The 24,047-nt window shown below is 65.9% G+C and overlaps 1 protein-coding gene across 1 annotated transcript; it reads right to left on the bottom strand.

The window, feature by feature from the left end:
- Positions 1 to 846: 846 nt before the first annotated feature.
- Cyth4 (cytohesin 4) lies at positions 847 to 23,590 on the bottom strand. The gene is made up of 13 exons (XM_047550600.1): positions 23,458 to 23,590; positions 16,749 to 16,831; positions 15,159 to 15,223; positions 14,687 to 14,753; positions 13,371 to 13,489; positions 12,253 to 12,333; positions 11,127 to 11,239; positions 10,012 to 10,160; positions 6,281 to 6,392; positions 4,365 to 4,441; positions 3,974 to 4,045; positions 3,414 to 3,568; positions 847 to 2,371 (listed from the first exon to the last, which is right to left on the bottom strand). Exons 1-13 carry the CDS (start codon positions 23,474 to 23,476, stop codon positions 2,299 to 2,301), a joined length of 1,185 nt encoding a protein of 394 aa, XP_047406556.1. The 5' UTR covers positions 23,477 to 23,590; the 3' UTR covers positions 847 to 2,298.
- Positions 23,591 to 24,047: the final 457 nt, after the last annotated feature.

The raw sequence follows: 24,047 nt of genomic DNA, 5'->3' as shown, positions 1-24,047 counted from the left end.
GAGCTCGCTGCAATTCCAGGTCCGGCTACCAGCAAGCTGGCACCTCCTCGGAGAAGCCTCCCCTGGTGCCCCTCTGCCCAGGCACAGCCCTCTCAGTGCCCCATGCTCCCCTCTGCAACAGCGCAGTCCGCCTGGGCGGGGACTGTGCTCGCACCTGTCACTTCTGTAAGCTTCTGCTTATTCTGAAGGCAAGGGTTTGTCCTGTCGTCTGGGTCCTGGGCTCTGTGTGGGGATCCTGGCACATAGTAGCTGCTCAGTAAGTACAGGCAGAAGGAAGGGGCATGTGCGGGTGAGTCAACCAGCTTAGCTCCTCGAGTCTTCAAGGAGGCCCGTGGGTGACTTCCGGTTGGGAGTGGGTTAAGGTATGGGGGGACCTTGGCATCCTAAACCTCTTGGGGTCTGCCCAGAGCCCTAGGAGTCAGGACCCAGGTGGGGGGACTTGGTTTTGTTCCGCCAGTGCCTGGCACAATACGTGACCCCCAGGTCAGGGCTCTCTGAGGGTCCAGAGGTTGAAGCACAGACCCCGCTTCATGGCGGCTCCTTGAGGGGCCACTGAGGCCGGACCCCAGACACAGGGAGACAGACCATGGACTGTCCCTCAAGGCAGCGGCTCTGCCTGTCTGTGGGTGATGCTGCCCGGGCACCTCAGGACCAGCCCAGTCTGCCCTGCCCAGCCCAGGGGAGCCCAGCCCCTGGGGACTTCTGTCCAGCCCCGTAGCCCCAGTGTCCCGAGGACGAGGTTCCAGGACTATCTCAATGCTCACGTTTCCCTGTTTGGGAAAGGGACAAAGGCAAAGGGTGGGGTCAGGGGTGGCAGAGAATGTCAAGGAGGACAGAGCCTACAGGAACTGGATGATGACTTTATTCTCTCTCCTGAGTGAAATTGGAACAACCTCTCTCCTGGCCCCTTGCCACTGGGAGAAGCGAAGGACCAGAGAGGGGCGGGAATAGACCAAGGTCACACAGCCCACGTGTGCTGGAGGCAGGAGAGGACATTGACCTCAGCCCCCAGGTCGGTGCTCCTTCCAGGCCCCCCTGTGGCCCTGCCCCTGGCCTAATGGGGCAGCAGAGGGTCTGGGCTCAGAGGCCATGGGTCTGTGGAAGTCCTCAAAAGTCCTGCAGACGCCCCCGGGTGCAATTTGGCTATCAGGTGCTCGCCACCTCCAGAGACAGAGTTCTCGCCACCTCCCGGTGGCCTCCCCGCCCTGACCCCTGGGAAGCGCGCCCGTGAGTGGGGGGCTGGAGGAGGAGGGCTGCCTGCCCACCGGCTCCTCTGGGGAGCCTGCCTGCTCTGCTCGCCCGCTGGCCATGGGCTGAGGCAACCCCGCTTCCTACTGCCCTGCCGGGGCCGCTCCCTCCGGGCTCTGCCGTGCCTGAGGGGGTGAGTAGAGCTGAGAGGACCCTGGAACCCTGCTCCCTGGGGACAGAGCTGCCTGCCGCACGGGATGTCGGCCCTGCTCTCAAGGCCTGGGGCGCGGGGACCACTGGGCCACCCCTCAGCACCATGGCCGCGCTGGCTCTGCCTCTCCAAGCATGGACCTGCGTGGGTCACTGGGGCTGGGCCGCCGCCTCCAGGCAGCCCTCCTGGAGACCAAGCCCACAAAGCAGCGTCCTAGCAGCGCAGTCCTGCCGGAGTCCTGTCTGTCCCCGGCTGTCATTTCCTGGTTCCTCTCCCCAGGTCGAACCCCTGGGGCGGAGCTCCTGCTCTCCAGCAGCCAGGACTGTCACCAGCCAGCACACCAGAGCCACCAGCCCGCTGCACGCTGGGCATAGCCAGGACGCGTCCAAACAGTGTGGTTTCCCAGGCACCAGGGAAGGGCCGGGCAGGGCCAGGGCGCAGGGAGTCGGTGATGGAGTCTGGTGAGGTCCGGGCTCCGGGCCGGGCGCTCCTGGCACCTCGGGGGTCCCGCGTGTGGGTCTGAGCTGGGTGTGCTGAGCTCGAGCTGGAGACGGGGTCAGGGTGAGGAGCAGGAGGAGGGGACCGGCCAGTGCAGGAAGCGCCCAAGGTCTCACCGCCCTCCTGAGGGTCGCCAGCAAAGGGCTGGGGGTGAGGGCAGGGCTGCCCGGGAGGGGACGGGCCTGGGCTGCAGCTGGCCTCTCCGCCGTTCTCCCGACCCTACCGCAGTGGGCCTGGGCCAGGGCTGCTGGACCCTGTCCCCTGGGTCCCGCCCACCCTCCCGGCTCTGCCTCCCCTCGACAGTCAACCGGAGGTGAGGGGCGGGTCCGCGACCTGGAAAGGGCGCACTGGGGAGCAGGAGTGTCCAGTACCGCAGGGCACAGCGCCACCTCCCAGGACGATCACTGCTTGCTGGCGATCTTCTTCTTCCGAGCAGAGAGCAGGTCATAGAAGGGGACGCGGGTGATGCTGGCCCTGGAGGGAGAGTAGCAGAGAAGATTCCGGAGCTGTGGGCAGCGGTGCAGGGCTCCCAGGGAGGTGCTGGCTGGCCCTGCTGCCAAGCCTGGGTGGCCCAGAAGACCAGCTGGGAGGGTCCAGCCCCACTGGCCTTGCCCAGCGTCCCACAGGCAGGCCGGTGGGTCAGGAGCAGAGTCCTGGCCCCGAGCGGAGCCAGTGGAGCTGTAGACCCGCTTGCTGGGTCTGGCTCTGCCCTCACGGGCCGTGTGACCCTGGACAAGTTCCTTCCTCTCGGGGCCTCCGTTTTCCCATCTGTGAAGTGGAGATGAGCGTGCTTCTGGCTGGCAGCTCACCGGCCACTTCAAGGTCTGAGTCCCAGGTGACCAGGGACACAGGTGACGGCTCCTGTTCTCTTGGTGGACAGGTCTTGCTAACATCTTCCACAGGCTCAGAGGCAGGCCGGGAGCACTCTTGTCACAGGTGCCCCTTCCCTGCCTCTCTCCTCAGCCAGTGGCCCCGAGGGCTTCTCTCACTGTGACCACAGCATCCTATCCTGGCCCTTCAGAACTGGCCCTGCTGATGGCTCTCCTCACCTGGGCACACCCCTCTCTTTACTAGTCTGTGGCTCCCTAGTGTCCCTAGAAGAAACCAAAGCTGTCACCATGGCGACAGCACCTTGCCACCTGATGCTGCAGTTCCCACTGCTCAGCCCCCACGTGGCTCGGCCTCACCTGGACTCTGGGATGCGGTCCTGGGAGGCCATGCACTGACCCGTCCACATGGGTCCTTCTTGGGAAGCCCGTCCCTCCACCTCCACCAGGGCCGGGGGTGCTGGTGGGGTCACCCCCAAGGGTGGGTGCTGGACAGTGCTCTCCACGCAACACGCTGTCCTCCCACCAAGTCCAAGGCCCCTCCCGTGTCCCAGGGCCTGGCATGGTACCAGGCTCTGCAGGCAATGCCCAGGGACACGGGGGGAGGGATTGGCGGGTGGCAGCAGGAGCCAGGCAGGAGGACCCCCGAGAAGCAGGGCTGCTGGGGGCGACGGGCGGCGGCCGCTCACCGGATGGCCTGGATCCACTGGTCGCGCTCCTCGGCGCTGGCGGCCGAGATCCGGTAGGAGTCGTGCCGGCCTTCCACCACCTTGCCCTCGCCGTCCGTCTTGCAGGCCTTGATCTTCTGGCCCCGGCAGCTGGGGTTGTACAACTCCAGGCAGAACTGGGGGGAGGCCGGGTGAGGGCGGCGGTCCCGGTCCTGCTCCCCGGAGGCTCAGGGGTGGGGCCGGCGCTCCAACAAGCAGCCGGAGACCCCCACAGCGCACCCGCCACCCCCAGCAGCTTCCCGCGTCAGGCGCAGGGACGGGGCTGCCACTACCCGCAGCCATGCGCCAGGTGACCTAAATCACGGTCATTCCTAAAGTCCCCACGTGACAGAGGGGAAACCGAGGCTCAGGAAAGAGCTGGAGGTCACCCGCTGGCCTCGGAGTCAGGCCTGGCGGGCATGAGACCACGCCCTTGCTGACCCTGGCCGGTGCTCTGGTCCCTGGCGCCGGGAGGGAGAGGGAGAGCCCGGCCTCCCGCCCCGTCCTCCCCGCAGCTCTGGCCTGGTCCACCCGCCACTCACCGGCTTCTTGGGGTCTTCCACCTTCTCCACCGAGAGGTTCTCCAGGGGTATGATGCCCCGGGGCTCCTTGTCCTACAGCCCGGGGGACGGAAGGGCAGGCTTGGCAAAGGCATCCTTGAGGCAAGGGCAGGAGTGGGCTTGGAGGTTCCCTAGGCCTGAGGGAAGTGGGCCCATCTCCCAGGACTGCCCAGCGTGGAGGGGACGGGGCAGAAAGGGCTCCGGCTGGGCATCAGGAAACCCAGCTGGACTCTGCCAGGCCCTCCTCACTGGGCGCCTCAGTGTCCCCAGCTGTAAGGTGGGTATGGCAGTGGACTCCGTGACCTCCAAGGGTCCCGTCCCTTACTGGCAGCGTAGTGGGGGTCGGGAGGGGGCGGGTGGGCTGCTGGCTCACAGTGGTGAACTCAAAGTAGTAGAGGCAGTTGTCCGTCAGGATGAACCAGCGCCGTTTCCAGGTCTTCACGCGGCCTCCTGCGAGAGGCCAGGAGTGACCAGGTCAGTCCACTGAAGGGCAGGGCCTTGCATGTGCCTCCCTGGGCCCCACCAGAGAGGGAGAGAGTCCCCGCCCCTCGCCGCCCCTTGTCATCCCTTCCACACAAACCCTCACAGCCCCGCAGCCCGGCCTGCCCACACTGGGATCCCGGGGCCAGGCCTCGGGCACAGGGCTGCCCTGCCCTGCCCTCTCCCTTGGCTCAACCCCTGGCTGCTCCTGCCGGGCACTCGGCCAAGCACTCGAGCTTTAATTTGCCAGCCTGGTTCAGAGGATTCCAGGACTCACTGTGGCCCCACCCGCCTGGGCGCCGGAGCCCAGCTGGACAGGCCCCGCCTCCTGCCCTCAGTCCAGCAGCAGAGCCCAGGTTCAAGCCCCAGAGCCCAGACTCTTCGCCCTTTTGCCGCACGCTAACCCTCTCAAGGGATCACTGTCCCCATTTTACAACTGCAGAAACAGAGGCCCAGAGCCCCGGCTGCTGGCCTCTGGTGGAGGACGGGGCGTGAACCCTGGGCGGGTCAGGGTCTGTGACTCAGAGCTTTCCTGGGCCAGAGCAGATGGCCGGGCTAGGTCAGGAGGACAGACCGGGCTGTGCATGAAGGCCAAGGGCTCGGGTGGGGTCAGGGGTCGGCAGGCTGGCGCAGCGCTCTGCACCCGTCGGGCTCTGGAGGCTGCCCTGGACAGGGCCCTGCTCCCATGTGAAGCCCGGGTTGGGCTGTCCCTGCTGGGGAGGCTCCTGGCAGTGTGTGGAGGCAGAGCAGAGCAGATGGCGGGTGCTGCCGCTCCCCTGCTAGACTCTGCAGCTGCCGCCGCAATCACACCCACACAGCACCCACTGTGGTTCCCCCCGAGTCACATCCTGGGTCACACTTCACACTCCCTCCCCCTCCTCCAGGGACACCCATCCTTCTGCCCCCCCAGATCTGCCATTTGCTGGCTGTGTGACCTCAGGTGGGTGCCTTAACCTTGCTGAACCCTGGCTTCCTCAGAAAGGCTGGGTTATACGGGGACCAAAGCTTTGCCTGCATTTAGTAGGTCCTGAACAAATGGCACCTCCCCAAGACTCCTCTCTCCATCTCCCCAGCAAGGAGAGCGGAACTGTCCATGGATTCCTTTGCCTCCTGATCCCTTCCAGCTCAGCTTCCCCCCAGCAGCCCCCTCATTCTTGGGACAGATGGATAAATGGATGGATAGATGGATGGATGGACAGGTGGGTGGATGAATGGATGGGTGGGTGGATGGCTGGATGGGTAGATGGATGGGTGGATGGGAGGATGGATGGATGAATGGATGGGTGGATGGAAGGATGGATGGATGAATGGGTGGAAGGATGGGTTGGTGGATGGGTGGGTGGATGGATGGATGGGTGGGTGGATGGATGGGTGGATGGATGGAAGGATGGGTGGGTGAGTGGATGAATGGATGGGTGGGTGGATGGATGGATGGGTGGGTGGATGGATGGATGGGTGGGTGGATGGATGGATGGATGGATGGGTGGATGGATGGATGGATGGATGGATGGCTGGATGGGTGGATGGGTGGGTGGATGGATGGATGGGTGGGTGGATGGATGGATGGATGGATGGATAGATGGGTGGATGGGTGGGTGGATGGATGGATGGGTGGGTGGATGGATGGGTGGATGGATGGAAGAATGGGTGGATGGAAGGATAGGTGGATGGGGCAGACAGACTGCCAGACTGGGGGTCAGGAGACCCTGGGCCAAGCTGCCCCCGCCCTCGAGGCTGCATGTGAATGTGTGTGTGCACATCGTCAGCCCTGGGGCCACACGTCAGGGCATGGACCTCCTGGCCTCTCACCCAGCTTGAGCAGCCAGCCCTCGCGGTCGGGGTTGAAGAAGGTGTGGGTGAGGTCGCCTCCATCATCCTCAGGAATGGAGAAGGGCTCCCTCTTGATGCTGTCAAAGAGGTTCTGCGGAGGCAGGGAAGGCCTGGTTGAGTCCACCAAGTCCCGTGCCTGGGTCTGGTCCATGTGACCTCAGCAGGCCACTCCCCTCCCAGGTCCTCTCTTGGTGGCTCATCCCGCCCTTAGGCCCTTCTGGGCAAAACCCCTCTGGGGCCCCAGGCCCATTGTGCCACCCTTCTGCCCTGGGCCTGGCCTTGCCCATGTCCGGGTCGGGTCTGTTCAGTGCTACTGCAAGGTGAGCGAGTGGGTGTCAGGGCCTCATGGACGTGTGTGCACACACTCTGCGCAGGGCCTCATGGACGTGTGTGCACACACTCTGCGCAGGGCCTCATGGACGTGTGTGCACACACTCTGCGCAGGGCCTCATGGACGTGTGTGCACACACTCTGCGCAGGGCCTCATGGACCTGTGTGCACACACTCTGCGCAGGGCCTCATGGACGTGTGCGCACACACACTCCGCGCAGCGGCTGGAGTGGGGCCTCCTGGGGCCACGCCATGGTGCACAGGCCCCTCTTCTGCTCAGGTGCTGTGGTGGAACCTTCCAGATGCACTCTGGGGTGGCAGTAGGGGAGCGCCAGGTGGCAGGCCTGTCTCCCGGCAGCCCTGTCTGGCAGGGGGATCCAGAGGGCTTCCTGGCAGGAAGAGCTCTGGAATCCGGGCGGAGCCACCTTGTCCGCAGTGAGGCCCTGGTCACAGAGGTGAGCGGGGCGGGACCCTGGGCGGGCGGTGCTGCTGCTCCTCCGTCCTGGGTTTTCAATCTCCAGCCCTGAGGCCTCGGGTTCCAGCTGCAGCCTGTCTCAGATCCAAGTGCTTGGAAAGAACATTCCGAACGGTCAGTTTCTGCCTATCAAAGGCAGACAGGATGTTGGCTAAGATGGTTAAGCCACTTCCTTAGTTGCCTCCAGAGCGCTGTTGATGGTTTCCTCGAGATTATAAATGGAAAATTTCACAAGTCTTGTCCGATTCTCCCAAAGTTTTTAGAGATGGTGCTGGTTGGCTGTTTGCTCGGAGGTCCAGAGTGGGGCGCCGGCCAGAAACAGGCTTGCCTGGTCCTAATGGGGCCGGGCTTGGGCACGTCCTCCGGCACAAGCGTGAAGTCCCTGGGCTCAGCCTGGGGGCAGTGCAGTGGCCGTCGGGGACGGCTTCTCTTGGGGGAGCCCCTGCCCCCAGCCCCAGCCTCGCCCAGGATTCCCAGGTGGCGCAGCCGGGGGGCCAGGGCCTGCTGCAGAAGGCGCCCGGCAGAGCTGCCAGCACAGCGGGTACTCGCGAGACCGAGGTGGGGGCACAGGGGGCCTCAGGCTGCACAAAACCACAGGGCCTGCCGCTTCCGCGGCCGCGGCCGATCGGCTCGCATCCACCCACGAGAACGCAGCCTGCTTCGCCCACGGTTCCTGCGCCTCGTAAACAACAGCTCCCGGTCAGCTTCCTCCATCGTCCCCGCAGCACAGGGCCCAGCCACCCGCCCGGCTGCGAGGACGTGCAGACACACTACGCCCCATCGGGGGCTCTGTAGGGCCTCGTCTGCCAGCCCCCCGCCTGGGAACCACCTGTCCTCACCTGGTGGCTCGGAGGGTTGGCAACCCACCCCGGGCTCCAGGCGGGCGATGACTCACGGCTGGCTGATGGGGGCCTGCTGGCCCTGCTACCAGCCGCAGTGACGGGTTCAGGGAGGGTCCTGCCACCCGGGCTGGTGGACAAGCCTTAGTTCTGGACTTGAGTTTCAACAGAGAAGAGGCAGGGACGCCGAGCAAGTCGGAGGCTCAGCGCTGCCTCTCTGGCACAGTTAAGAGGAGAGCCACGGAGGAGGGGTGGTAAGGAACGGAGCCCCCAGCGGGAGCACCAATGTCACTGAGCGCCAGGACCTAGCCACGTCTGAAGCCAACAGTCCGAAGGCAAATTGGTCCCTGATCTTCTTAGTGACGTGGATTGAGATGTCCCCCCCAAGAGGTAACTAGCGGCTGGCAGCCCCGCCGACCCTCTGTCCCCAGAGTTTGCTTTTGCTCCTGCAGAGGGAAGCACTCTGGAGTCTGACCCGGGCTTGGGTTGGGACTCCTCAGAAGCCACAAGACCTTGGGCCCGCTGCCTCTCTGGTGCCCAGTGTCCTGGGCTGACCAGTGGGGATTTGAGAACTCAATGAGACCAGGACGTGCTGAACACCGTGCTGGGCTCATGTCCGCTCTGTGCCGAGCCCTGGACAAGGACCCGGGGGTCAAGGGTTGCCTACGGCAGGGGACACACAGAACTGGGAGACCCTTTGCCGGCCCAGCCTCAGTTTCCCCACCTGTCCCTGGCCCCTCACGGCCCCATTCCTGCATCCCATCTCCCTTCCCTGGCAACTCTCAGGAGCATGGTGACCTTCCAGGTACCTGCTGGGTGCCAGTTTGAGTGCTCCCCAGACAAGGCCGTGAGCCAGTCCTCAGCCCTCGGAGCAGATAGGGAAGCTGAGGTGGCAGGGGCGGGGCAGAGGGGGTCGGTCCCGAGCCACTGAACCCTGCCCCTTCGCCCTGAGCCTCTTAGCACAGTGGGGCCCACGTGGGCGACCAGGGGAAGGGACGCCGCCCACCTGTCCAACCCATGGCCACCACGCAGCTCTCGGAGGCTCTCCCACCCGTGCACCCTGTGTGCCCCGTGGCGACCCCTCTTTAGGCCACATGTGTGTGTAAACTTAACTTCACACACTGAGTCACTTGGAAGTATTCCACGTCCCCTTGGAAGGCCACGCAGGATGCACGCTGCGGGCGAAGCAAACCTGAAGTGGCTTAAAGCCGAGTCCTTGGTTTCAAGCAGGGGAAACCAGGCCTGAGAGGCGAGAAGACCCCCATCCGCGAGGCCACCGCGAAGGCACAGCCAGGCCTGCGCGCTCTGACCAGGCCCAGGGAAGCTTCCGGGTCGGTCGGCCAGCCCCGGCACCCAGGCGCTCGGATGCCTCTGGGGCCACCCTAACGCTGCAGGCCGGTGCTCAGAGGGTCCAGCGCTGCCTGGTGACCTGCCAGAAGGACCGTGTGGGGCCTCAGGCGGCCTGCCGGTGCGCTCGGGTTCAGTGCTGTCCACGTCCCGGGCAGGTCACTGTGAGCAAGCCGCCAGGTAGGCCGTAGTGCGTGCCTGGCACAGGCTCTGCCCTGGCATCTTAAAAAGGTTCCCACCTGCCGGGTTCTGGGACCCAGGCCTTAGGACCCCCTGCCTGGGAGGAGGAGAGGCTTAGACCTGGAGTCATCACCCAAGGCCACCCTGTGGGCAGACGGGGGCACTGGGCCCAGCAGAGCTCTCTCCGGCCAGCGCTCAGGTCCTCGCTCTCTGTCGTGGTCCCTCCGTGACAAGCTTTCTCCTCTGGGGACAAAGGTGGCCAAGGGGCTCGTGCCAGCTGGGAGGGGAGCTGTGCTGGCTCCAGCCCGGGACTGAAGGGCTGTGGCACTGAGTGACCGAGTGCCCGACGGGGCTGCCAGGCCCTCCCTGGGCCGGTTCTGCGTCTCTCCCTCCCGAGTTCGCGAGCCTGGGCCCGTGTTTCTGAGGAGTCCACCCTGGACGCTCGGACCTGCCACCCGTCCTGCCGCAGCACCCGCGCCTCAGCGGCCACCTGGCCGCCCCCCATTCCGGAGCCCGCGCGGCGGCCCCGCCTCGCTTACCCGCAGCTGCTCCTCGGGCAGGTCGCTGCCGTCGTTGACGCCCCGGGTCATGGACACGAAGCGCTCGAAGGGAGGCCTGTCCCGGACGCTGGGGTTGTGCAGGCCCGTGTTGAGCATGATGATGGAGAACGAGAGCACGTAGCAGGCGTCTGCGGGCGGCGGGCACCGGGCTGGCCTGGTCACTCCGGCCTCCGCCCTGACCCTGCGAGGGCCGCTCTGAGCCCGCCGCCCCTGGCGTGGCAGCTGAGGCCTGGCTGGCCTCCCCCGGCCTCCCGGCCTCCCGATGCACACTGTCGCCCCGCCTCCTCCTGCTGCCCACGTGTCCCCTGCCTGCTGGGACACTTATGGTTGGCAGGACGTTTGGGGCTCATCACATGCTGCTCAGTGACCTTGCTGCCCTCCTGGGGCTCCTGGGCCATGTGCTTTATCCCTGTGCTGGAGGCGGGCGGCTGGGGCTTTGAGGCCGCGCTTGCTACTCTGGTTCTGTTGTGGACTATTTGGGCTGCGGGTCCAGAGCCAGGGAAGCCCGGCCAGGTTGTCCTTGGGAAGATCCCAACCCCTGACCTTCGGCTTCTCCACTGTCCATCTTAAGTGGTCCATCTCTGTGTCCTAGCCTGACTGACAGCACTGCCCTGCCACGCAGGAGCTGTGACCCCCTCCATTTCACAGGTGGGGAAACTGAGGCACGAGGAGGTTAAGTTACAAGCCCAAGCTTACGAAATGACGAACCAATGGGGCCGTGATTCACATCTGGCGCTTCGAAAGCTTCCTTCCCATAACCCCTGGAGAACTCCTATCCATCCTTCAGAACCCCATTCAGACCTGACCACCCCTGCGCAGCCAACCTGGACAGGCCACTGACTCCCCCACTGCCACCCGCAGACAGGCGATGCTGCTGCTTTAGCTCCTGGGCCTTCGCTCCCTGCCACCTGTCCCCAGGGCTGTGTCCTGGGGAGCACCCAGCAGGGGTCCTGGCCTGGGGCTGGGGCTCAGCAAGGGCTCCTGAAGGGTCTGGGTGTTGGGGAAAGACTGGGGGAGGGCGGCTCAGTGCCCCCGGCAGACCTGGGCCGGGCAGCGTTGGAGGGGCCCAGGGCCTCGGGTCCCCCCCTCCGCACCTGTGGACTGGAAGACCCCGGGATTACAGAGGCAGTACCGGGCGGCGAAGGTCTCCATCATCCTGTCGATCTTCTGGGCCTCGCCGGGCAGCCGGAAGCTCCAGAGGAACTGCCTGGGCGAGCAAGAGGCCGTGGGCAGCGGGGGCTTTCAGGGACCCGGCGAGCCTGAGCCTCCTGCAGGCCTTGGCTCCTCGTGGGGTAGCTAGCGAGGGACTCTAGGCCCACCGGCAGGTGCAGGAGGGACTGTCGTGCACACCAAGTGGGCGGGAGGGACCCCAGGAAGGCCTGTGCCCTCAGAATGCTCAGCCCACGCGACCTCAGCACCGGCGTGGCCCAGTCTGGGCCTCTAGGGCTCCCTGCTCCGGCCGCCGGGCCTGGGTGACTCTGGCACCCTGGGCAAATGCCTTCCCTGGCTGGGCCTCCCTCTGGGAACCTGTGCTTCCCCCAGCTCTGCAAGTTGGTGATTTCCAGTGTTGGCCTCGGTTCCCTGAGGGCCAGGGCCGGGCCTCCCACAGGCCCGGCACCCAGGGACTGCTCGGCAAAGCCTTGCCCAGGGCAGGCGCGAGTGAGCGAGTCTGGGTGCCTCCTAAGCCACGGCTCTTCTCCTGGAGAGGCGTGGGAGTAGCCGCAGGCCATGCCATCTGGATGGTGAGGCTTCTTCCTTGCAAACTCCTACTCACCCTTCAAAGCCCATATCAAGTGCCCCTTCTCAGGGGCCGATTTTCCAGGCCTTATGGCCGGCGGCAGCGCTTGCTAAGGACTCACTGCGGCCGCCGAGAAGCACTTTCTCCCTCAGTCCTCGCAGCCCTATGAAGCTGCCTCTATTCTCGTGCTCATTTACAGATGAGGAAACGGGGCACAGAGAGGTTGCTTTTCTGCGACTGGCCCCAGGTCACACAGGGCATGAAAGGCAGAGCTGGGATCGCCATGGGCCATCTGGCCTCAGAGTTCGCGCTCATCCCCAGGGGAGCAGAATGGCGGGTCCCCAGGCTGTGATTCCAGGTGGCTGGTCAGACCTTGGTTGCAGTGGCTCTGGCTGTGAGCTGCCGCTCCAGCAGGCTGCCGGGTGGGCCTCCCCTGTCCTCCCCTCCCCTCCCCTCCCCTCCCCTGCCCACCCCACGCTCACCTGAGGGCCTGGACCAGGTCGAGGCCTGCAAACTCGTGACAGTCCACGAAGGCCTGGAGGACCTGCAGGTTGACCGGGTCCCTGGGGGCGGAGGAGCGGTGTGCGCCCGTGCTGCAGCGGCCGGGAGGGGACGGGCCCTCCTCTCCTCCGCTCAGCTGCTCTGCCTGCATCACCCTGTCCCCCTGGTCCCCTCTGGTGGGGCGCACATCCTGGAGGCCAGCAGCACCGCCTCCCCGGAGGGAGCTCTGGCTGCAGGGCTGGCCTGGGCCGGTCAGGTCCTCCACCCCTTCCTGCCTGGGTGACCTGCTCAAGGCCCTGGCCGGGTTCCCTCCGCTGTGCTGCGAGGACAGCCTGGCGTCCCCCAGGCCCCCCTCTTCCCGCTCCCAAGTCAGGGAGAGCCGCCCTCCTCCCCACCCGCACCCCACCTCACTCAAGGGGCGCATGTCCTCTGGGGTGCTTGGGAGAGGGGTCTTGGCTGGATGGCCCGGTTCAACCCTGGTCCCCTGCCGTCCACTCCCATCCCCAGCCAGAGGACGGTCACAGATTTCTCCTCTGCCCAGGACCCTCTATGGATCCCCATCTCCTTTCCTACTACTTCCTTCCTCCTTCTCTGGCTACCTCTGTCTTATCAACCTGCGGCTTCTTGGGCCCACTTCTGCCCCAGGACCTTTGCACTGGCCGATCTCTCTACCTGGAATCTGCGCACAGCCCACACCCCTCCTGTGAGTTTCACTCACCTCCCCTGGGAGCCTTCCTGTCACGCTATTGAAAGCTACTGCCCCAGCCAGGGTCCTCAGCTCCCGGACCTCCCTTCCCTGTGTTCTCCACGGAACTCATCATTTTCTGGCGTATTTTACATGTGTTGGGGTCTGTCGCCCCCGTAGACACTGAAGCCAGGGGTTTGTCTGTGCTGTGAATCCAGGGCTTCCTGGATCACTCGGGGGCTGGAACCCAGGAGGCACTGAGCGACACTATGCTGAATGAATGAAGGAAGACACCCAGCTGCAGGGGATGCCCCCAGCACGAGCGCGTGGGGCTTTCCTAGGGCCTCTCACTGTCCCCGGCCTGCACACACCGGCACGCCCGCGGCCTGGATCCCCGGGGCCCTGCCCCCTTACCTCTCCCCCAGGTAGGTGCCGATGGCCGTCTTGCTGAGGCCCTCGCCCTTGTACAGGAACTGGGCGATGTCCTGGGGCTCGGGGGTCAGCAGCTTGTGCTCCGTGAGGTACTGGATGCCCTGGGGACAGGCGAGGCCCTGTGCAGCCCGGCGGCAGGGCAGGCAGATGGCCGCACCGTGGCTGGCCTGCTCTGGGGGCTGGTCCCTCTGACGGGACTTGCCTTGGGCAGCGGTGTGCGCCCCAGCCACGAGGCGTGCCCAGAGCCAGGGTCCCTGCAGCGAGCCAGGTTCCTGCCGGGGCTCCAGGGTCCCCTTCCGTCCCATGTTCCCTGGTGACCTGCCTCAGCGCGTCTCTGAATCCACACTGAGTTTCAGCGACTCCGCCCTCCATCCCCCAAAACTCATGTTATTTTAAAAACAGCGTTTCCCTTGGCCACATAAGTAACCTGTGGCCATTGTGAAAAAGTTAGAGATAAACAGCCATCACAGGGGAAGGACGCCGCCCAGGTCCCCCACGTGAGGTGGACGCTGCCCTGTCCGTCCATCTGCAGCCCTAAGTCCTGCTTTCCCCGTGTGGCATCACAAGGCCTCTCCTTCCTCACCACCCAGCACTGGGAGCCTGTCACCCTAAGTCCAGGTGTGCCAGGGGTTGTCTGGATTGCTGGGGACCCCTGAGGCCCTCCTCCTGGACAGGAGGCTGCTGGAGGTGGGCCGCGGGCAGGGTGCAGGGACCCCGGGGGACAGGGAGTTGGAGTGTGTGTTGGGGGAGGATGGGGGCAGGGCCTGGGGTCCACGGCAGCCCCCGCGGGGTGGTGTTGGGGAAGAGGAGACTCAGTCACAGCAGTGAGCTTCCCAGGCTCCAGGCTGGCGCCCCCTGCTGGCCGCCCATGCCCACCCCAGGTGTCAGTGCCCAGCTTCCTTTGGTCTCCATCTTCATCCTGTCCCCACTGGAATGGGAGCCCAGCAGCCACCCGGCAGGGCCAGGGTGGGCAGGGGCTGCTCTGAGGCCGTGGGACCAGGTCGAGCCTCAGTGACCTGGGTGACAGAGGGTGAGACCATGGGACGGGCTGTCCCCAAGCCCAGACCTGAGAGGGCGTCGGGGCTGAGCCCCGGGTCCGAGGGCCCCTCTGTCCAGGGGCTGCCGCAGAGGAGGATCAGCCCAGAGCAGGACAGGGTTTGCCCAGTGGCCCTGCCTGGCCCCCAGGGCTGCCAGGGTGGATGGAACCTCCAGCCACAGCTGGCCATGGGGCACTGGACAAGGAGCTGGGACTCAGTTCCTCCTCTGAGAAGGGTCAGTGGGGTGGGGGACCTGCCTACCTTCACGGGGTCCATGTTGAACTTCTTGCGCCCCACGCAGAGCTGCTTCTCCTTCTGGGCCACCCGGCTATGGAGCGAGGCTGTCAGTGTGGCTGTCCCGGACACCGCGGGACCCCCACTCCCGGACCCTCCCCTCCCAGGGGCCCCTCCACCCTCCCAGGGGCCCCTCCACCCTCCCAGGGCCCCCTCCACCCTCCCAGGGGCCCCTCCACCCTCCCAGGGCCCCCTCCACCCTCCCAGGGGCCCCTCCACCCTCCCAAGGGCCCCTCCACCCTCCCAGGGGCCCCTCCACCCTCCCAGGGCCTTGGGCCCCTGGGTCCTGCAGCGGAGCCTCCTGGGAGAGGCGCGAGGGCCTGGCTCCTCCCCAGGGCTGCCAGGCCAGACTCCCCTGAGGGGCAGCTCTGGGCAGCCTGGGTGGCCGGAGGGAGCCGGGGTCCCTGCGGTTGAGCAGAGCGCGGTGGCACGGCCTCACCTCTCCTCCGCGCTCTCGAAGCAGTCGATCTGGGCAAACACGTCTGCGATCTCCTCCTTGAGCTTCTGCGGGCAGGACGGGTGGGCGGGTGTTGGCGCCCGAGGTCAGGCCTGCAGGGCTGGACCCTCCGCAGCAAGCTTCCTGGCCTTCACCTCGCCCCGTCTGCGTCCCTCCTGACACACGCCCTCTCTGCTTTCCTCATCCCACAAAGCCCCGCGCCACACTTGCTCCCTCTGCCTGCACCCCCAAAAGCTCTTGTCTGGGGGTGGGAGGCCCCCGAGCCCACCCCTGCCAACCCGATTTCCAGTCTTGCCACGTCTCCCCTCTGCAGCTGTGGCCACCACTGCCCTCCAGCCAGGACACCTCCAACCCTCCCCAGCTCAAGCTCCTCCCATGGCTCCCTACTGCCTCCTGAGCCCCTGCCTGATGCCCAGGGCCCCTGCTCCCTGGCTGCCCTCCCTTTGCTCTGGCATTTGCCCTAGACTAAGTGCCCACCCTGTGCTAGCTGCTACGGGGCACCTCTGGAGGCCCCGAGTGGCAGAGGAGAACCTCTAGCCTGCCCCTCCGGCCACCTCAGCTGGGCAGATGGGGAGGTGGCCTGGTCCCGCTCCTCCTGCTGGGCAACAGCATGAGCACAGGCAAGTCCCCTGAGAAGCATGCGCCCACCCCTCCAAGACCTGTGGGGCACTGGGGGTGGGGAGGTCCCTGGGATTAGTCCTGGGACTTAGGGCCAGCGTAGGGTCTAGGGGCCTGTCTGAGTCCAGCAGCTCCTGTCCATGTGATCTCAGCTGGACCCGAGTGGCTTTCCCACAAATAAAGTGGGGATTCACGCACTGCGTTAATTGAGCACTTATACACTCTGACTCTCGAGCTGGGGTACGGGGATGGGCAAGGCAGACTGGGGTCACAGGATAGTGGGTTTGGGATGGTGGGTGGTCCCGAGGCCCTGAAGTGCCTGAAAAGTGTTATCAGAGCAGTGGTGCAGAAAACGCCTGGCATGTGGTGGGTGCCCACGAGATGCCAGCTGAGTGACGGTTTTGTGGACTTTGAGTACATGTGTGGGGTGGGCACCGTGGCCGTCTCCAGGGTGGTCAGGGCAGCTGGGGAGGAGGCAGAGGGAGATGCAGGGGAGGAGAAGCCAAGAGGGACGCAGGGAAGAGCCCGGGGCAGCTGGAAGTGCCATGCAAAGGCCCAGAGACAGGTCTGGGCAGCAGAGCCCGGGTGCTGAAGGCTGCTGAGGACCCCATGACCAACCGTCTGAGGAAGAGCCTGGTGGACTGGCAAGCGCAGGGCCCACTGTGGGTGCTCCTCTGGGGAGGGGTGAGGCCTGATGGCCCCTCGGCTGGGATTAGAGCCCCCCGTGATGCAGGCGGGTGCTCCTGCCGTGTCTCCCGCCCTACCCCCATCGCCTGGGCCTGGCCCCTGCCCCTGGGTGGTCCTGGGACTCTGCTGTCCCCCCACCCCCGGCTGGGCTCTCTGATCAGCTGGGTCGGGATCCAGCAGGAGGGGTGGGAGGTGTGTGCTCGCGGGCGTGTGGCCGAGGGCTCAGGTGCGGGCGCGTGCTCCTGAGGGCGCGAGCTCCCGGCGCACCTGGATGTCCTCCATCAGCTGCTCCCGGTGCCATCTGATCCTCTGCAGCTCCTCCGCCTCCCCGCTGCTCAGCTCTGCTGCGTCTGCAGAGAGAGGACCGGATGTGCCCCCACCTCCCTGCAGGGCCTTCCCTGGGCGCTGTCCGGAGGGCCCTCCTGGCCAGCCCTGGGGCTCTTCCACCTTGGACAGAGACTCCAGCGTCTCCTCGCTGTGACTCTCCTCCCCTCCCCTGAGGCTCAGCCCCTGGAAGTTCAAACGCTTTGTTCTTTTGCAAAAGGAGCATCTAGAACCCGGAGGTCAGGACTCAAAAGCCTAAGCCAGTGCAGGCCACCTGGGCTGCCCCCGCTGGCCTGGACCCGGCCACGTGTCTGCTTTTGCATTTGCACTGACAGAAAGCGACTTTCCACTTTCCTGCCGTTGACCAGAGTGCAGCCACGTGGCCGCACCTAGCAGCAAAGGAGGCTGGGAAATTCACCCTCGGTGGGGCGGCCCTGATGTCACTGTGACGCAAAGGGGAGGACTGGAGTTGGGGGACAGTTTATGGTCCCTGCTCTAGATCCTGAGGCTCAGAGAGCTGAGGTGGCCCGGCCTGGGTCCGCGAGGGACAGGCTGCTGCCCCAGGCTGGGACTCGGGCTGGGCCGACTGTGCTCGCTAGTCTTCACCCGGATGTGAACCAAATGAGCCGCGGTGCTGGCAGGTCCCTGAGGCACCATGACCATCCCCACTGAGCTCTCCGTCGGGATCTCCCGGGACTTCCTGTCATTTAGGGAGAAAAGTCCTCACCCTGGCCTGGGGGCTCCTTGGGGTCCCCAGTTCCTCCAGTTGGGCTTCCTGTCCAGCCTGCCGGCCCCTCTCCACCCGCAAGTGTCCACACTTGGTCCTGCCTCCCGCTCCTGTCCCGGTGGCTCCTCCTCTCTGGGATGCCTTCCTCCTAGTCCCATCCTTAGAAAGTGCCTGGTCCCATTTCTCAAAGGCTTTCCAAGGACAGGCGTGAACTCAGAGAACACGTGAACTCTCCGCACCCACTGCCTTGACTGAGCAGCCATCTTGGACTCTCCACAGGGAGCCGAGCAAGAAGGAGCCTGAGACCTGAGTCTCCAAGCCACCGTGTGGAGCAGAGTGGCCACATGCACTGTGGCCAGAGGACACTACGTTTTGAGAAAGCTTCGGTTGCTGTTATTCAGGTCTTTGTTACAGCAGCTAAACCTGAGCCTGACTAACCAGCACCCTCCCCGTGACACGTGAGCACAGTGCTCACCTGAGGGTGGCCCAACACCCACAGGTATCCCACACATAGGACGGCCCAGCTCTGCTCAGTGGCCCCGCTGTCCTCCTGGAGCAAGCCATCCATCCCCCTGCTGTGAGCCTGCCGATGGCTCACCGCCAGGCCCCCCGGAAACTAGCCAGCTCAGCCCAGAGACGTGCCTGCCGGGCGGCCCCCTGCACTAGAAGCCCCGCCCCGCCCTCGTTTCTGGACTTGACCCCATTTTTGGGCCCTCACCTATTGCCTGACGGAGCACCTGGGTACCCGGGAAGACGCGTCCTGCAACACCGAGGCAAAGCCACGTGGTGACAATTTCCTGGTTCTTTGTAGAAAACCCCTGTCACCATGTGCCCCATGCAGGGGGGAAACGGGATCTCCAGATATTGAGGATTGTTGGCCACGGGACCCAGGTTGACAGGGGAACTTGGGACGGAAGTGTCACCTGGGCCCCATCAGAGTGGGGCCCACAGAGGCCAGATCGTGAGCAGGGCTCTGGCTGGGTCCAGACCGCCAGGGTCCCCTTGGTTCACGGCCACCTTCCTGGGCTACAGACGTGGAATTGGAGTGGATGAACTTGGTGCTTGACCCCACATTGGACTGTGGGCCAGGTCATCGTGGGAGGCTCACGGAGCTGACCGCCCAGCTAAGAGTGAGGACAGTGGGACATCGTGCCCTGCAGGGTAGGGCTGGGTGGGGACCACTCCCCAGGTGACCCTGGGGATCACACCCCTAGTGGGCCGCAGCAGCCCCCAGCAGCTACCCGAGGAAGACGTACGTCTGCACTGCCAGGCCAGACGTGGGCTCTTGTCCGCAGCCCCTGGACGGGGCTCGGATCCCGTCTGCAGGTACGTTCCTGTCCTCTCTGGGGACCGAGGAGTGGGAACCGGGCGGCCCAGACTCCACCCGGGATCAGACCGACTCCTGCCCTGCTCAGAGCTGAGTCTGAGGGATCTGGCCTCCGCATGGTGACAGCGGTTCACTGGACAGATGAGCCAGGGGAGGACAGGGTGCAGAGGCCCTGGGAGTCCCAGGGCTTGGGAGTGCTGGCCGCGTCCCTGGAGCTTCGGGGGCCCTGCCCCTGTGACCGCGGGCCGTGAGCAGAGGCCGTGGGAGGCCAGCAAAGCGCCGTGGGCAGCACCTGGCCACCCACTGCTGGGTGGACAGGGCTTGAGGGGAGGACGGGCAGCTTTCAGGGGCAGACGGTCACCAGGACAAGGGAAGCCTGGGCGGGGGGACTCAGGAGTGCAGGCGGGTGCCGGGGGCACCGTGTGGGGTCTCCATGCAGGACATTCTCTGTCCCCAAACCTCCACGCGGGACAGGCACAAAAGCACCTCCCGACACAGTGACTCAGCCGGGACCTGGGCCAGCCTCCGCCAGGCCACCCCTGCGGGGACACGGGTGTGTGAGCCAAGGAACCCCGACGCCCCTGGAGGCTCCAGGACCCGCCCCCCAGGACCCCCAGCACTGTCCCTCTGCAGGTCTAACCACTGAGCTGACCCTCAGCCATGTTCCTCAGAAGACCGAGCAGCAATGAGGTGGCTAGCGGTGCCCCTGGACCCTCTGCAAAGGCCAGCCACCCCGACCGGACCCACCAGCGACCTGGTCCCATCCGCGGGTGCCACTCTGCCTGCAGACCTCGGGCAGCACCACGTCCAAGGGCTGCCAGAGGACACCGCGTGGCGTCCCCGTGGAGCGCAAGGGGCCCTCTGTAGTAAAGGCGGCACGGGGGGCCTGAGGCCCTGCGACCCGCGTCCTCACACACGTCGCCACCGGAAGGCGCGGTCCCGATAGACGGAGGTGTAGCAGGGCCCTGCTGGGCCGGGTGCCGCCCACCCGGGCCGGGACGCCACACGGGGCGGTCTCCACTGCGCCAGGGCAGGAGGGGACCCGCTCACCCGCCACACCTCCTGGTGACCCCCGGGGAGCTTCAGGTTGTCCCTGCATCTCTGGAGGCCTGGAGGTCCTGTTCCCAGGGGTCGGCGGGCACAAACACGGGTCTCCACCATGCCAGCAGCCCTGCGCACAGTGCCTCTTGGTCCTCGAGACTCTAGCAGGGATTCTTCAGTTTAAGGCACGGAGGCTCAGAAAGGTGACGTGACCTGCTTGGGTCACACAGCCAGGGGGTGGCAGCCGGGATCTGAGTCCCAGGTCACTGACGCCCAGGGCTCTGCTCAGGGCGCGGGTTCTCAGGGACACGCAGGCACGGAGGGAGTGAGGGTGTCCGCATGAGAGGGGTGTGGCGGATGGACGCTTCCCAGGCCGGGCGGCTCCGGCTGACCCCTCCTGGGCTCTCACCTCGGCTCCTGGGCCAGGATTCACGTCCTCGGTTCCAGCTGCTCCTGAGCTTCAAGCCCACGCCCCCTGCACACTGGCCGTTGCTCTTGTACCCAAAGCTGACCTCCTGGCCTCCCCGCCTGGGCTCCTCCAGGTCCCGAGTGCTGTTTGGAGCCCCGCTTGCTCCCAGGAGCCCTGGACGCAGCTCCCGCCTGTCCTGCCCGTCCTCCTTCCATGTCCGCCTCCCCTGCTGTGTCCCCTCAGGCTGCCTGCTGGGCTCCCAGGCCTCCCTGTGTCCCTCTGCTGTGCACCCAGTGTCCAGGGCGTCCCTGAGGACGGAGGCCCTAGCCTTCCTTGCTCTGCTGGGTCCTCGCCAGGCCCTCCGCAGCGGGGCCTCCCTGGACAGCGCTCGGGCCTCCTCCCCGCTGCCTGCCCTCTCCTGTCCACACGCTGTTCCCTGTGCCGGACGCCTCCTCCTCTCTGCCGCCAGCTCCTGCCCACTCTCCAGTCTCCTCCCAGGCGTCCTCCTGTGCCCTGCTGGGCACCGTCCCCTCTTCCTCCTTCTTACTCCCCCCTGTGCTTCTCATGAGCGAGTCATGCCCTTGGTTAAGGAAAGGTGCGCTTGCTGAACACCTACTGTGTGCTGGGCCCTGCGTGCTGCCTGCTGTCCGTCCGCTATCTTCCTGCATCAGCGACTCTGGGAGGAGGTTTCTGATCTCACCATATAGGGGAGGCACCCGGGGCTCAGAGAGGTAAAGCGAGCGGCCCAAGGCAACACAGCTGGAAGGGGCGGGACCGGGACTCACACCCAGGCCGTCTGGGGCTCCGGGGCCACAGCTCTGTGGTCGCTGTCCAGGCTTCTCCATGCGAATCACCAGACGCCCACGAGACGCCCACCCTGTGTTCTGAGCGGAACGCCGACTGTGGCCCCATGTGTGAGGAGGTCGCTGAGGCTGAGTGACGCCCGCAGGGACACCTCCCTGCTGCCGCGTCAGCGTGGCGGAACTGGGGCCACCGAGTCCTGCCCAGCGGGCGGCAGCCGGCCCAACGCCTGACCCCCGGGGGCCTGCCCAGGGGCCCCTGGCTCTGCCCGGGGACCAGGGCCTGCGACCCGTCACCTGCCTGTTGGAACTGGAGTGTCCTCCCCACCCCCAGCGAGGCCACCTGTGACCCTGAGGCTGGCGTGGCTGGAGGTGGCTGCGTCCTGTGACCCTGAGGCTGGCGTGGCTGGAGGTGGCGGCGTTCGTGCTGCGCACATCTCAGGGCCCCAGTCCCGCTGGGCTTCCCGAGCCTCCCCAGCCCGAGTGGCCGCCTGTGCCGCCTGCGCCCTGGGCCAGCTGTGTGCCCGGCGCCTGCCCCGCTCCTGCTCCCCCACTTCCCCCTGGGCCTTCCTCTTTCCCTCTGTATTTTTAGAAATCTCCGTGCCTGCAGCCCGGCTTCCAGGACAGCTGGACCTACTTCCCCTTTCCCGGGAGGAGAGGCCGTCCTGGCCAGGCAGGAGGCCTGGTGGGTGTCTCGCCCCGGGCCACGCGGGTCCAGCGGGCAGGCCCTCTGCAGCACTGTGGGTCTCTGGTCAGCTCGGGTACAGCCCCGGGGACCTTGGCTACCATGCCATCCGTGACAAGCCGCAGGAGCCCAGAGGCCGGCCAGGGCGGGAAGTGGAGTCCACCTGCCTGCCTGGGACGCCCCGTCCACCCCCCTCCGCAGGTCAGGCCAGACCGCGAGATGACGCCCGCCACCTGGGACCCAGGCAGGTGGCGAGGTGACTCCCTGGCCCCCACCTCTCCAGGAAGCCTTCCCGGGGACACAGTGGCCTCCGGGCTCCAGGTCTGTGTCCAGCTGGGCGTCTGGCTCAGAATCCCCCACATCTGCCTCCCCTGTGTCCACCACCCCGAGACCCACAGCAGCTCTCCAGAGGGAGGCCCGGGGCAGGGACCCTGCTGTCCCCAGCACCCCCGCGCCCAGGAGGACTGTTTATAGAACGAATGAAAGAAAAGAAGCCCACCCGCCAGAGCCCAGTCTCCTACCAGCTGCCTGCCCGGACCCTCCCACCCTGTCCTCCCCAGGGCCCCAGGCAAGGCCGAGGCCGGCCTCCCGCCACCCCTCCCGCCCTCCGCAGCGCCCAGGCCAGCGGGCGCCTCTCGCCTCCGGTTCTTGCTCCGGTGCTCACGGCGGACATGACCTTGAGCAAGCCAGGTCACCTCCACAAACCTCGCTGTCCTTATCTGCATCCTGGGGACAACTGTCCCTGTGACCTCAGAGTGTTAGGACCCAAAAGTAATGACGCTGTGCAGGATGGGCAGTGTGGGGTCACAGCTGACCCTCCACGTCTGCCAGTGACCTTGAGTCCGGCCCTGCTCCTGCCGGCTCTCCTCTCGCCCTCCAGTTGTCCCCTAAGCTGTGGTCACAGCCTGCGCAGGATGGGAGCTGGCGGCCCCCAAAGCCCACAGGAGCAGAGGAGGCGGGAGGAGGCAGGGAGCACAGGGGGCAGAGGAGGTGCCGGCCTCCGCCAGGTCCGGCCTCTGCCTCCTGGAGGCTGTCTCCTCTCCCGGCCTCTGTCCTGAGAGGATGGGGTCTGCGGACATGCAGGCCGGAGCCCAGGCCTCACCTGGGTGCCGCTGTGGGGTTGGCCGCTCCTGCTGGGTTTCATCTGCAGCACAGGCGCTGCAGCTGGAGGAGGTGAGGTCGCCCACACCCGGTGCCGGTCGCGCCTGCGGCAGTGCCGGGCTCCAGGCGGGCCTCGGCCCTTTCCTCAGTGCCAGCCCTGAACCTCGGCCGGGGCCCTTCTGCAGCCCGGAAGGTTCTTTCCCCTGAAGCCCGCAGGCCGCCGCCCCTGCCCTGGTCTCTGGCCCAGCGGCGTCCCTCTTGGGGCCTGTCCCCTCTCCCCTCTTCCTCATCCTGCTGTGCCTCTGGCCCTCTGGGTGCCACCAAGGGCCACGGGCCACCATGTTCCATTTGTCATCTGCGACCCTGAAGCAGAAGCCCAGGGGAGGGACGGGCTGCCCTGCTCGCGGATGCCCGCCCAGCCCCTGGTGGACCCTCAGTGAGCCCAGAAGGCCCTGTGTGTTTCCCACGGTGTGATGGCCGTCACTGCCGCCCCAGGCCCGTGAGCCAGCGCCTCCCGGTCCCGCAGCGGAGGGCGCGGAGCCCCAGTGCTGCCGGCGCCTACCTGGGCGGCACAGCTCCATCCTGAAGCCCGGGAGGGGCTGCTCCCTGTGCTCACCGGCCGCAGGCAGGCGCTCGCTCTGAGGGAGGCCGGAGGGCCCGGCAGGATGTGTCACCTGGCCCCTCCCTGCGGCCGCCCCGCCCTGTGTGGGGAGGAAGTGGCGGGTCTGTGCAGGCGCCTGACGCAGCAGCACTTCCTAAAATCAGTTTCTGGCAGCAGGGCCTTTGCATCTGGGGTGTGAGTAGGGAAGGGACAGCAGGAAGCAGAGAGGGGAGGGGACAAAGAGGCCAGACTCCCCGGGGTGCACACTGAGCGCCAGGACAGGACCTTCTCCCCAGCACAGTCCTGGCCAAGCCCAGTTAGGTTCCGCTCACAAAGCTCCCACTCCAGAAAAGACACGCTAATTCAGTACCAGGAAGGGCTTCTTGCTTCCTTCAGAGACATGTTTGGCTTTTTCCTGTCCAGTTTCCCCTTTCCCTCAGGCTGCTAGGAAGCTCACATCAATTCTGCTGCTCTGTGAGAGTGTATGGACTTCTGGCCACTTGACTCCCAGCTCTGCCCCTGGGGACCCGTGTGAGGTCCGGCTAGTCTGC

This window comes from Sciurus carolinensis, chromosome 4 (assembly GCF_902686445.1).
Source record: "Sciurus carolinensis chromosome 4, mSciCar1.2, whole genome shotgun sequence".
Classification (NCBI taxonomy): Eukaryota; Metazoa; Chordata; class Mammalia; order Rodentia; family Sciuridae; genus Sciurus; species Sciurus carolinensis.
This window is presented reverse-complemented; position numbering and strand designations above follow the sequence as displayed.

Excerpts from the sequence above, each read along its gene's own strand:
- Cyth4 (XM_047550600.1), bottom strand. Across the intron at positions 15,224-16,748 it reads AGCTGATGGAGGACATCCAG|AAGCTCAAGGAGGAGATCGC; the intron begins GTGCGCCGGGAG and ends TCCTGCCCGCAG. Across the intron at positions 6,393-10,011 it reads TGCCCGAGGAGCAGCTGCGG|AACCTCTTTGACAGCATCAA; the intron begins GTAAGCGAGGCG and ends CTGCCTCCGCAG.